Below are 13,668 nucleotides of genomic sequence, written 5' to 3'. Positions count from 1 at the left end.
AATGATTGAATACATAACATCTTGAGACAAACATATGAGTATAGATTTGTAACAGAACAATTGGTAAATTCTTCAGATTTTCTTACTTTTAACCAAAAACTGGTTCATCGAGGTTTCATCACACTTTAAAGATAAATGAAAAAGTTTTCACCAGTACTTGTTCTTGGACTCCTTATCTTTTTCGCTTGTTAGTTTTACATTTCAATTAATTTTCTTTGTATTAACTGCCAATATTTGAAACTTCCATTAAAGGCAATCCATATATCACCAGAGATTTTTGTAGAGTGTGAAAATCATTGCATTGTTATGTTTATTTCTGTTATGTTTATTTTGCATTATATATGTAGTATTTTTGGGTGTTTTGAAGGATGTTACTTAAATTATATAATAATAATAATAATAATAAATAATAATAATAATAATAATAATATGAAACCAATTTATTTCCAAGTTGGATTGTTCCGTGTTTAGATTTACTAATGTATATACTTTTATTTGTATTTATTTTTTTTTTTTTACCTTATTTACATTATCAATTTACACAGCGTTTTGTCTTATTATCTATGTTTTTGTTGTACTTTATTTTAAACTGATAACTTGACTCATTATTTTTTGGGGTGAAGCTAAAAAAACTACACACCCCAAAAATCCTTGCTTGACAAGTGACGTCATCGTGCAGCAGTTGAGCATGCGCAGTTTTCCGATCCATATTTTATTTACTACATTTGTTCCACCATTTATTTATATATTTTTGTCGTTATGCTCAGAGGGTGAAGCGGCACGCGGCTTCTGCGGTCACCTGTGTGATGTAATCAATGCGGAGGTTAGAAACGTGTCACAGGTGACAAGCTGGCTGACAGCAGCGTTGATCCAAACTACGCACAACACGCAACAAGCAGGCGCCACACACAATAGACACGAGAACAAAAGCCGCGCGCAGCGCTTTAACTGATTCATGTTCATGCGCGAGGACTAGTTTTTTAGCGGAGGGTTACACGGGGATGTTGAAGGCAGCGCTGGTGAGACCGAGGCGTTAGTGTGTTTTGTGTTTTTTTGAAGCCTCGCAGGAGAAAGAGGAGCAGAGTGAGGCAGACTCTCACTGCAGAGAAAGAGAGAGACCGAGAGAGAGAGGAGTGAATGGGCACGACTCCGCCAGCCCCTCAGCGGCGGTGCGCCCTTCACGTTATCCACAGCTATCGATTCACCAACTGAGACGTTTCGACCCCCGCGCGGGTCCGTGAGGCTGGCCCGGCCCAGGAGCTCGGCGGAGCGGCGGAACCAGCGTGATGGGACACGAGTGAGGGAGCAGCCTGGAGCACAGAGCAGCTGCAGCAGCCCCGCGGAGGAACAAACAAGGAAGCGCTGAGTTGAAGCTAACGGCTAATAGCTGAAGCTAACGGCTAACTGTTGGCTAATATCGATTCTAATGAGCCAGCGAGGAGCATGCGAGCTAGCAGGAAGAGGTGAGAGGCCGCGGTGTGTCTGTGTATCCGCAGCCGGGGGCTCGCCCCCTTCTGCCTTCCCGGCTGCAGCTGATCAATGTTGGGATCCTGAAGGAGGAAGCAGCCGCAGGGGGTAAATAGCCTGCTAACACGTTAGCATCCCTGCAGTTGTGTTTTCCTGCAGGTGTGGATGGGGGGCTATGGACAGGGACTGGGTGTCTGTACAGGTGTGGTACAGGTGTGTGATTGTTCAATTAACACAGTAATTCGCGTGGCGATCCAGATGCCTGAATGGAGGCGGCTACAACCAGCTAGCTGTTATCCGTTAGCAGATCCTTATTATTTCTGGCTGCCAACATGAAGCTAACAGGCTCCCAGATGATCAATATTGCTGTTATTGGGTCAATTGCGGTAATCATTAACGCTGTATTTAGATGCCTTTATAGGAATTGATTTAACACTGCTGTGTTTTACACACAGTCGCTGTGAATCTGCAGCTCTTGGTTACTGTCAGAATAAAACCAGCCTGATAATAACTGGACTGAAGCTGGTAGTAACTGCTTACTTACTTAACATTTTGGATCAAATGTATATTTAAGAGTAGTTTTACTACACTGTACTTGTACTTGAGTAACATTTCTGGTTCTTCTAGCCACTGAGTAACTTCACTCAATGAACAACAAACATGTTTAAACCTGCAGTTTCTGTTAAAGTGAGACCTCTTGTTTTTACAAAAGCTTTGTTTGAATATTTTTTTATCTGCTGAACCTATGGAACATTTGGAGATCAAATATTTATTCAGGAAACTGTGGATAAATATTAGGATGGTGTTATACAATGTTCCTCTTTCCTGATTTTTTATTTCATGTTTATTTCACTTCAGTGTTTCAGAATATCCAACCAAATTAAATATCAAGGAAACACAAGTGACCTTAAAATAGATTTTAAACAAAGTGTTGTTTATTAAGGGAGAAACCTGCTGGTGTGTTCGGATCACTTTGCTGCTGCAGAAGCAGATTGTTGGTCAACAACAGGACCATGCAGACTGGCTGCTGGGTTTGTGGATGGTTCTGTTCTGCAGCCGGGTCAGCCATAGAGGGTTATGTTCCTTCATAGTGGATCCTGCTGCTGGTGGTTCTACTGGAGGGTCCAGCTGGCCAGGAGGGGTGAAGACCAGGACTCCCCGGTAGACCCAAGACGGTTCTACCGGGTCTGGTTTCAGGACCAGGCTCGGTTCACCAGCAAACGCAGAATCTGGGTTCTGAGGTCTTCCAGAGCGGGTTCTGCAGCAGGGTTAAGATTAGGGTTATGTATCCTTTCAGATAAATAAACATGTTTATTAATACAAAATAAATAAAGGATATGAACAGTGACTTGTATAAAATGTTGAGGTTTTATGTTCAAAACATTCGCTCTTATGTTGCAAAAATCTAATGTTTCCAATCTCTGAAGTTTATTTCTTTAAATGCAACATGAATCTACGTAGCAATAATAATATCACTCAAATAAATTACAACAGTACAGTAACGTTAAACTGTAAAAATGTTTTCCCAAAAACTTTCTCAAGTGAATGTAACCAGTACTACCCACTTTTGAACATAAACATCTCCAGTAGCCTTCAGGCTACTAGTTAACCAGCTTAAGTTGCTGTATTGGTTTTAGCTGGTCATCTTTTACCTGACATTACCTGCATCCAGCAGCGTTACTGAACTCACTCTGTTAGTTTGGGGGAAAAACTGCAAAGTTCTTTGCGTTTTGCTGGTTTGCTGCCATCATTCTAACACAGCTGAGCAGCTCTGTGCAGCAGCAGCAGGTGTCCTTCGCTGCCACACAGGTAAACGCAGCTAGCATCTTAGCGCTCATGTTGTGTTTAATGGCAGCTCAGAAAAGCAGGTTACGACGTGTTAACAACAGATTAAACAGTTTTAAGTACTGAAAAAAGTGACAGAAGGCACAGCTATGGAGAAGCCTCTGCTATATCAAAAAAAGATAGGAGTAACAGAAAGCTGGCCACTCTGAGGTAAAAATAAAAACAGCTTCCAGTCAAGGGGGTCACGGCAGTCTGTGGGCGGCCAATGCCCGCTGAAATCGACCCGTTTCTGATAGACCCAGATATTCTCCTTTCATCATTGATGGCGGTCCTACAGAACCGGAACTGTTCACACCCAGAACCCGAGCTCATGGCGGCGGACGTTTAAAACCGTCCCGGCCTGGTCGGTCTGCTGTGGTTGCCATGATGACAATGATTGGATGGATTCGGCAGAAATTGAAGGCATCAGTTTGGGATCTGTTTGGGTTCTACTCCAAACAGATCCCCAGCAGAACGACCAGGAGGTTCTGATGGGATCCATTTGCTTTGCTGTTAGCATCTGTTTCTGACCGGCCCAATCGGAGCGGCAGAATGTTATTTAACGGATCGTTTCTCATTTATCATGAAATATTTCTTATAAGAATTGGATTTATTGTTGGATTTACACTAAAAAAAATAACATAAAAATAACATGATCAAAATGTTTTGATCATAAATGTTATTTTTTATATTTCTCCACTTTTTGTTCCACAAAGCATCAATAAATGTCAGTAAAGTGAAATCTGACTAAACGCTGGTTTAAATCCTGGTTCAGGTGAAAGTGTGACTGTAAAACTATTTTCCTAAAAATATGTTTTCCATCATAATATTTATAGTAGCACTAAATATTAAACCAAACTCAGTGCATGTCACCGCCTGTCTCTGCAGAGCCGTCGCAACTTTAACCTGTTTATGTTTTCCTGACATCATGCAGGTAGCTGCAGGAGTCCTGAGGTTCTGGAAGACTGGAGTCTGGTTCTGACCCGTCTCTTTCTCTGACTGTGTGTGCAGCTGACTTGTTGGGGGATGTCGGGCAGTAAGGCGCTGGGCGGGGGGGCGGGCAGCGGGGCGCGGCGCCGGCGGACCCGGTGCCGGCGCTGCCAGGCCTGCATGAGGACCGAGTGTGGAGAGTGTCACTTCTGTAAGGACATGAAGAAGTTCGGCGGACCGGGGAGGATGAAACAGTCCTGCCTGCAGAGACAGTGCACAGCGGTGAGACGCACACACTCACACACACACCTATACACACTCACACACACAGCTACACACACACCTATACACACACACACAGCTACACACACACCTATACACACTCACACACACAACTATACACACACACACACAACTATACACACACACACCTATACACACTCACACACACACCTATACACACTCACACACAACTATACACACTCACACACACAGCTACACACACACCTATACACACTCACACACACAGCTACACACACACCTATACACACTCACACACACAGCTACACACACACCTATACACACTCACACACACAGCTACACACACACCTATACACAGACTCACACACACACCTACACACACGCCTATACACACACACCTATACACACACTCACACACACACACACGCCTATACACACACCTGTACACACACACACAGCTACACTCACACACACACCTACACACACACGCCTATACACACACCTGTACACACACACACAGCTACACTCACACACACACCTACACACACACACCTATACACACACTCACACACCTACACACATACCTACACACACACACCTATACACACATACACACACCTACACACACATACCTACACACACTCCTACACACTCACACACCTACACACACACAGACAGTAGTTTGTATTTCTGTTCATGTCAGGACTTTCTATTGACTTCATTCATTTTAGTAACTTTATTTATTCCTCACCCAGACATTTTCTTGAACCAGAACCTAATTCACACATCACCTCTAAACTTGACCTCTGACCCCTCTACATGAATCAGGATTCAACACAAAAAACACTCAGTTTCCTATGATGAACAGAACATTCAGTCCGTTACAGTTTTATGTTTTCAGGCTTCATGTTTGTTTTGTTTTATTATTAAGTGAAAGCAGTGGTAGATTAGCTACGCTGCTAGCTAAGCTAACACCACAGTTAGCATACATAGAATTTAAATATGACTAAATATTTAAAGTTTAAGTCTTTTACATGTCTAATTTTATAGTTCAGCATCATTACATATGTTGCAATTTCTTTTGTAACATTTAATTTTTTTATGAATTTAATCTGCATTTTTGAGTTCATGTGACTGAAATTAATACAATTTAAAAATACTGTATTAAATTGTATTTTAATGGGGATCTATAATCAGAACCAAGAAAAGAGGAAGAGTAAAAAAGTGTGTGTGTATTGGTGTGTGTGTGTGTGTGTATTGGTGTGTGTGTGTGTGTGTGTGTGTATTGGTGTGTGTGTGTGTGTGTGTGTGTATTGGTGTGTGTGTGTGTGTGTGTGTATTGGTGTGTGTGTGTGTATTGGTGTGTGTGTGTGTGTGTGTGTATTGGTGTGTGTGTGTGTGTGTGTGTATTGGTGTGTGTGTGTGTGTATTGGTGTGTGTGTGTGTGTGTGTGTATTGGTGTGTGTGTGTGTATTGGTGTGTGTATTGGTGTGTGTGTGTGTGTGTATTGGTTTGTGTGTGTGTGTGTGTATTGGTGTGTGTGTGTGTATGTGTGTGTATTGGTGTGTGTGTGTGTATTGGTGTGTGTGTGTGTATGTGTGTGTATTGGTGTGTGTGTGTGTATTGGTGTGTGTGTGTGTGTGTGTGTGTATTGGTGTGTGTGTGTGTGTGTGTGTGTGTATTGGTGTGTGTGTGTGTGTGTGTGTGTGTATTGGTTTGTGTGTGTGTGTGTGTGTGTATTGGTTTGTGTGTGTGTGTGTGTATTGGTGTGTGTGTGTGTGTATTGGTGTGTGTGTGTGTGTATTGGTGTGTGTGTGTGTATTGGTTTGTGTGTGTGTATTGGTGTGTGTGTGTGTGTATTGGTTTGTGTGTGTGTGTGTGTATTGGTGTGTGTGTGTATTGGTTTGTGTGTGTGTGTATTGGTGTGTATTGGTGTGTGTGTGTATTGGTGTGTGTGTGTGTATGTGTGTGTATTGGTGTGTGTGTGTGTATTGGTGTGTGTGTGTGTATGTGTGTGTATTGGTGTGTGTGTGTGTATTGGTGTGTGTGTATTGGTGTGTGTGTGTGTGTATTGGTGTGTGTGTGTGTGTGTATTGGTGTGTGTGTGTGTGTGTGTGTATTGGTGTGTGTGTGTGTGTGTGTATTGGTGGTGTGTGTGTGTGTGTGTGTATTGGTGTGTGTGTGTGTGTGTGTGTATTGGTGTGTGTGTGTGTGTGTGTGCGCGCGTATGTGTGTGAATTGGTTTGTGTGTGTGTATTGGTGTGTGTGTGTGTGTATGTGTGTGTATTGGTGTGTGTGTGTGTGTGTGTATTGGTGTGTGTGTGTATGTGTGTGTATTGGTGTGTGTGTGTGTATTGGTGTGTGTGTGTGTGTGTGTATTGGTGTGTGTGTGTGTGTGTATTGGTGTGTGTGTGTGTGTATTGGTGTGTGTGTGTGTGTGTGTGCGCGTATGTGTGTGAATTGGTTTGTGTGTGTGTATTGGTGTGTGTGTGTGTGTGTGTGCGCGCGTATGTGTGTGTATTGGTGTGTGTGTGTGTGTGTGTGTGTGTGTATTGGTGTTTATTGGTGTGTGTGTGTGTGTGTGTGTGTGTATTGGTGTGTGTGTGTGTGTGTGTGTGTGTGTGTATTGGTGTTTATTGGTGTGTGTGTGTGTGTGTATGTGTGTGTGTGTATTGGTGTGTGTGTGTGTGTGTGTGTGTGTGTGTATTGGTGTGTGTGTGTGTGTATTGGTGTTTATTGGTGTGTGTGTGTGTGTGTGTGTGTGTGTGTGTGTGTGTGTATGTGTGTGTATTGGTGTGTGTGTGTGTGTGTGTGTATTGGTGTTTATTGGTGTGTGTGTGTGTGTATTGGTGTTTATTGGTGTGTGTGTGTGTGTGTGTGTGTGTGTGTGTGTGCGCGCGTATGTGTGTGTATTGGTGTGTGTGTGTGTGTGTGTGTATTGGTGTTTATTGGTGTGTGTGTGTGTGTGTATTGGTGTTTATTGGTGTGTGTGTGTGTGTGTGTGTGTGTGTGTGTGTGTGTGTGCGCGTGCAGCCTGTGTTGCCTCACACTGCAGTGTGTTTTGCGTGCGGCGAGGCGGGGAAGGAAGACACAGTGGACTCTGAGGAGGAGAAGTTCAGCCTCTGCCTGATGGAGTGCACCATCTGCAACGAGATCATCCACCCCAGCTGCCTCAAGGTGAGCCGGACCGGAACCAGCATCACAGGTTGCTCATGTTTGAGAAATCCTTTCATCTCTATAGCAACCATTCAGCTGCAAAATGCCTGGATGGCCCTAGCCCCGCCTCCAGAGCCCCTCCTTCACTCTGCTACTTTGGACTAGCCAGCAGCTATTAGCAAACAGCTGCTGAGCTCATTATAGCAGCTGCTGCTCAGAGCGATGCTGGTAGAAACTTTGAAGGGTTAATAAAGGAACCATTTTGGGATGGCTTCCTGGAGGCGGAGCTTCAGGAAGAGCAGGAGCTTCTTAAAGAGACAGAGGACCAATTTCAAGCAATATTTATTGAATTTATATTTATGAAGCATTGTAATGACAGGTGGAGGAAAACACAGAACACCGGCCCTTTAATGTCTGGACCAGGTTCTGACCTGAGTGACCTCACCTCTCCGGTTCAGAACGTCTCCAGAACTGAACATTTCTCTCTTTCTGTCTAGTTTAGTCCGTGAGACTCTGAGCTGTTGCCTTCAGTTTGATGGAAATGAACCTGGACAGGTTCTGCAGCCGGACCGGTTCTGGAGAGCAGAACCTGCTGATGCCGTCTGTGTTTCTGTCTTTCTGCAGATGGGAAAGGCGGATGGGATTATCAACGACGAGATCCCAAACTGCTGGGAGTGTCCCAAGTGCCACAAGGAGGGGAAGACCAGCAAGGTGAGTCGGCCCGGTCCGGTCACCATGTAGGTCAGGGGTGGGCAGTCCTGGTCCTCGAGGGCTGTTATCCTGCAACTCTAGGACGTCTCCCTGGTCCAACACATCTGATTCAAATCACTGAATCACCTCCTAAGTGCAGTCCGGTTCTCCAGAGTCCTGCTAATGACCTCATTATTAGACTCGGGTGTGTTGAAGTGGAGACGCATCTAAAAGTTGCAGGAAACCTGCAACTTTTAGATGTACATCAGAGGCCTGCAGTTGCCCACCTCTGATGTAGGTAGTGAGTTCTGATCGGGTTCGTCTCACGGGTCCAGGACCAGGCGGACGGGTCGGGGAAGCGGCGGTTGGACAACGGGGAGGCGGGGCGCTGGAAGTTGACGGATGACCCGCCCCCCAAGAAGAAAGCTCCGCCCCCTTTGGAGGAGGCGGTCAGGCTGGAAGGCGGGCACAAGAGGAAGAAGGAGAAGGAGCAGCCAATGGACAGCGGGCCCAAGAAGAAGGTGAGCCCGGTCCGTTCTGTGTGGTTCTGGTTCTGGTCTGGATCCACTCTGATCCGCTCTGTTTCCTGTTGCCCTTCAGATTAAAGGCGCGCACGAGAAACGCCTCAAAAAGGTACTTTTTATTTCTCTGATCAGCTCGGAAATATTTCAATAGTTTATCAATAAAAAACTGTGAAGACCAGAAGTTTACATACACTCAGTGAAGCCACGCCCACCAGTTTCCTGTGTGCAGTTGGATCAGAACCAAACTTCTGTAGTTTCAGAATCACCAAAATGATTTCTGTTTGTGCAGAAACATGAAGGCATTAATGAATAATCTGACAGATTTTAATCCATCATTGGATCTTTGATGAATGGAAAAGGTTTGAAGGTTGGCTTCTGATTTCACGGACAGGAAGGAGCGTGTCGGTCGATGTCAATTTAAACAGAATTCTCTTTCTGTTCTGTGGTCAGAAACCCAAACAGGAAGTGGGCGAGTCGAACGGACCCGGTTCTTCGTCTGTGGCGGCGCCGGGAGGCCAGCAGAGCTCGTCCTCCTCCCAGCCAGCAGGCGGCAGCGCGGCGGCGGCCGGAGCGGCGTCCAGCGCCGAGCAGCGTTCGCATCACCGCGAGAAGCTGGAACGTTTCCGCAGGATGTGCCTGCTAGAGCGCCGGCCCGAATCCTCCTCCTCCTCGTCCTCCAGCTCCGAGTCCGACTCAGAGTCCGACTCGGACGATTCGCTCCGGGACGAGCAGGGGGGCGGGTCCTCGCCCTCGTCGTCCTCCCCAGTTCCTCCTCCTCCCGTTGTCTATGGCAACAGCGGCGGGAGCCGCGCAGAGCGGGAGCGGAGCCGCAGCGAGCGGGAGCGGGCGCGGCGGCTGGCCGAACTCGGCTTCAGCGCCAGCGACGAGTCAGAAGGCGAGGGGGGGCGGGGTGAGGAGGAGAGGGAAGAGGAGCCGGCGCGAGGGGGCGGGGACAAGCCCCGGCGGCGAGGAGGGGGCGGGGCCGACGTGCCGTCAAGGGGACGGAAGCCCGGTCTGATGGACCCAGAGGAGGACGACGTTCCGGAGCGGAGCAGGAAAAACTCTGCCTCCCTGCCCCCCCCCTCGCCGCTCTCGTCCAATCAGATCCCTCCGTCCTCGTTGCATGATGGCTTCGTGGCGAAGCAACGCAGCAACGGACAGGAAGCGCGCAACGGGCGGACTCGGGGCGGGGCGGGGGGTGGGGAGAAGGAGAATGCCAGTGGCGTTCTAATCAATCACAGACACGGTGGCGGAGGGGGCGGAGCCAAAGGGAGCCGCGGCAACAAGATCCGTAACAACAGCAAGACGCCGAGCCAGAGGAGCGGCGTGTCGTCCTCCATCCCCACCTCCAACGGGGGGGGCGTGGCCAGCAGCGGCCTGCTGATGTCGGCCATGGCGGCGTCGCCGTGCTCTCAGCCGTCCCGCTTGGCGCCGCGCTCCCAGGTGATGAAACGCAGCCCCCCCGCCGTGCCCTCGCCCCCCCGGCCCATCCAGATGGAGCGGCACCTGGTGCGGCCGCCCCCCGCCTGCCCGGAGCCCAGCTGCCTGCTGCTGGACTGCGGCTCCGCCCACATCATGACGCGTGACGTCTGGCTGCGAGTCTTCACCTACCTGAGCCAGCGGGAGCTCTGCGTTTGCATGAGGGTGTGTCGCACCTGGAGCCGATGGTGAGTCACTTCCTGTTTCCTGCCGGGCGGCTCGCAGCTGGTCACCCTTTGACCTGTCGACCCGTTGACCCGTCCAGGTGCTGCGACAAGAGGCTGTGGACGCAGATCGACCTGAGCCGCCAGCGCTCCATCACCCCCCCGATGCTGAGCGGCATCATCAGGCGGCAGCCGGTCTCCCTCAACCTGGGCTGCACCAACATCTCCAAGAAGCAGCTGATGTGGCTCATCAACCGCTTACCAGTGTCGGCCTCACGCACACCTCCGTGTCGCGTCCCGGATTCTTCCTGTGAATCTCGTATCTCACCGTCTCTCCCCTCCAGGTCTTCTGGAGCTGAACGTCTCCGGCTGCGCCTGGCCGGCCGTCTCGGCTCTCTGTCAAGCCGTCTGTCCGTGTCTGAAGCTTTTGGACCTCAGCAGAGTGGAAGATCTTAAAGACTCTCACCTGAGGGAGCTGCTGGCCCCACCACCTGAGTCCCGGACAGGCGAGTCCCTCCCGCCTCTCTAACCTTCTGTTGCCCCGCCCAGAGCGGCTCTGAGTGTCCTGCGCTCTGATTGGTCCTCAGCTCCCAGCGAGAGCCGGGTGGGGGTTCCAGAACGTGACAGAGCTGCGATTGGCCGGTTTGGACCTGACGGATGCGTCGTCCCGCCTCCTGGTGCGCCACACCCCCCAGCTGACCCGGCTGGACCTGAGCCACTGCCTGAACGTCAGCGACCAGACGGTCCGCAACCTCACCGTGTCGCCGCTGAGGGAGAGCCTCACTCACCTCAACCTGGCAGGTAGGCGGGGCCAGCGCTCCTCCTCCTCCTCATCCTTGCTCTACGTCAGGCTCACTGTGTGTGTGTGTGTGTGTGTGTGTGTGTGTGTGTGTGTGTGTGTGTGTGTGTGTGTGTGTGTGTGTGTGCGCGCAGGCTGTGTGAAGCTAACTGAAGAGTGCGTCCAACTGCTCCAGTGCTGCTCCGCCCTGCAGACGGTTGACCTGCGCTCCTGCTCCCTCCTCTCCACCGAGTCGGGACAGCTGCTCTCCTTCCCCTTCCTGTCCTCCTCTTCCTCCTCCTCTTCCTCCACCACCTCCTCTGCCGCCGCCTCCTCTTCCTCGGCCGGCGCCGCCACCGTCGCTACTAACTCGTCCTCCTTGGCTCTTCCTGATGACAGAACTCTGCTGAAGAACAGCTAAGTCATGTGACTGCTTTAAGCCCCGCCTCCGCCCATGTTACACTACAAGCAGGTGAGGAAGAGGAGGAGCAGTTCTTCCTCGGAGGAGACTTGGTGAAACCCTGAGCATGTACATATTTGTTCTCTGTACATTTATGGGTGTGTATATACCTGTAGTTTACTGTAAATGACCTGAACACTCCCTCCCTTCGACCAATCACGGCACCCCTCGTCAGCTGCTGATTCAGCCACACACACACACACACACACCCTGAGCTGCTTCCTGAAACGCTCCAGCTCAGCATTCCTCCACATTCCCATCAGAACCTTTGTGGGTCCGTTCGGACCTGGGCGCAGGCCTCCAGTCTGTTTCGGCGCCGGGTGTTTGGGCCGACCCTCTACCCTGCCCCTGTGTGTGTGTTTAAACTGAGCCTCGTCAGCCCCTCCTCCTTGGTTCCGGTCCGATTGGATCTTGATCTCGTGTTATTTCTCAGGAGTATTTTTTGTTGACTAATTTATTTGGTGCCACAGCAGCAATTCCCGCCGCGGTCTTAGTCGAGTCGGTTCTGGTCTGGTTCAGGGTTCTGCTGCAGCTCGGTCCGGTTGGGGGAAAGAAACTCCACACAGTGACTCATCTTGGTTTTTAGAGGATCTTCATATCGGTGCTTTGGGTCGCTGATCTCTGAGGAGAGGAGGTCCGGTCCAGTCCGGTTCTGGTCCTGGATTTATTCTGGAAAATGTTGTTCATCTCCTTTAGATCATATCAGAACCTTTATGTCTTTATTTTCTATTTCAATTCATTTTCAGTATCAAAACAAATAAAACTGTCAGAGGGAAGAGGAACCTGGTTCTGATCCGAAAACTGTTTCTGATCCAAAACGACCAAATCAACAGAATTCCAAAGATGATTCCGGCTCTGATCAAATTCCTGACCTAAAACCAGTTCCGAAACTGGATCAGAGGTCAGAGAACTGAACTTTATTCCTGGGGAAAAAAAAAATTATAAGCGTTTTATCACCGATGGCGCCTGGTTCTGGTTCTGCTGCTCCTCTCTGTGTATTAATTCGGAACCGACCCGGCTTGGCCCGCTTCGGTTCTGCAGAGTGTTTGCTGGTGGGCTGAATGTTGCGGCGCCTCCGCCCTCCTTGTGCCATAAACAGCAGCAGCTCAGCTTTTTATGTGTTTTAAGTTGCTTTTTACAGTTTGGGAGGGTGAGGGAGGTCACTTTGTGGGCTTCACCCAGCAACAGGTGAGCAGATCGAAGCTGATTGGTTGAACATATCAGTTTTGGATCTTAGTATATTCTCCATGCACTGGATCAACCCGATGTTCCCTGCTCCTCTTTTTTTGCCAAATGTAGTTTTTTGTGGAAAAAGGGGCACTTCCAGTTTCTTTGTGTTCGGTTTGTTTTTCTATTTTGTCCACGACTCTTCCAATGTGTTGATGGGAAACGAGGAAGAAGGTGGAACAAACGGTGAAAACAGACTAAAAAGACCAACTCAAGGCAGCTACGTATGAATGACTACTGTACAATGATGAATAAAGAAGAAATGGGTTCGTTTTTATTCCTGTCTCTGTGTGCTTATTTCTCTTTATCTGCTGGTTTCGCCTTAAAATTATTAAAAAAAAAAAACAGGAGATCTCAGTTCCTCCATCATCACAGAGGAGATCCAGCAAAACTTCCGGTTCTCCCAGGAGGATCCATCAGAGTTCTGGTTCTGGATCAGATGATCCAGAGCAGCCGCTTACTTCAGTTCCACGAGGTGAAAGCTGTCACCATTATCTTCTTCGTCATTCAGGTTCTGACATGAGCAAGACCCAACCCGTCCAGAGGACTCCAGGCCTGCAGGGGGCGCTCCACTTCATTCTGGGTTGTGTTTCATAGGAATAAAGCTTAACTGAACAGACTTCTGTTTTACTCGTGAACAGATTCACATAAACTGAATGTATTGGAGTGGAATGATTGAAGTCTGGACTTAATTCTCTGGCATAACCT

The 13,668-nt window shown here is 48.6% G+C and overlaps 1 protein-coding gene across 1 annotated transcript; it reads left to right on the top strand.

Annotated features, from left to right (window-relative positions):
• Positions 1–758: 758 nt before the first annotated feature.
• Positions 759–13,237, top strand: zgc:158376 (uncharacterized protein LOC100101643 homolog). Its single transcript, XM_055051832.1, is given in 12 exon segments — positions 759–1,463; positions 4,303–4,503; positions 7,516–7,659; positions 8,263–8,349; positions 8,664–8,849; positions 8,929–8,961; positions 9,303–10,519; positions 10,597–10,760; positions 10,840–11,001; positions 11,083–11,104; positions 11,106–11,296; positions 11,429–13,237. Coding segments are annotated over 11 exon segments (2,658 nt in total). The 5' UTR covers positions 759–1,463; positions 4,303–4,317; the 3' UTR covers positions 11,695–13,237.
• The last annotated feature ends 431 nt before the right edge of the window (positions 13,238–13,668 follow it).

The sequence above is a fragment of the Poeciliopsis prolifica genome, unplaced genomic scaffold (genome assembly GCF_027474105.1).
Source record: "Poeciliopsis prolifica strain line A6 unplaced genomic scaffold, Auburn_PproV2 SCAFFOLD034, whole genome shotgun sequence".
NCBI lineage: Eukaryota > Metazoa > Chordata > Actinopteri > Cyprinodontiformes > Poeciliidae > Poeciliopsis > Poeciliopsis prolifica.
The sequence above is the reverse complement of the archived record's forward strand: the minus strand, read 5'-3'. Positions and strand labels throughout refer to the sequence as shown.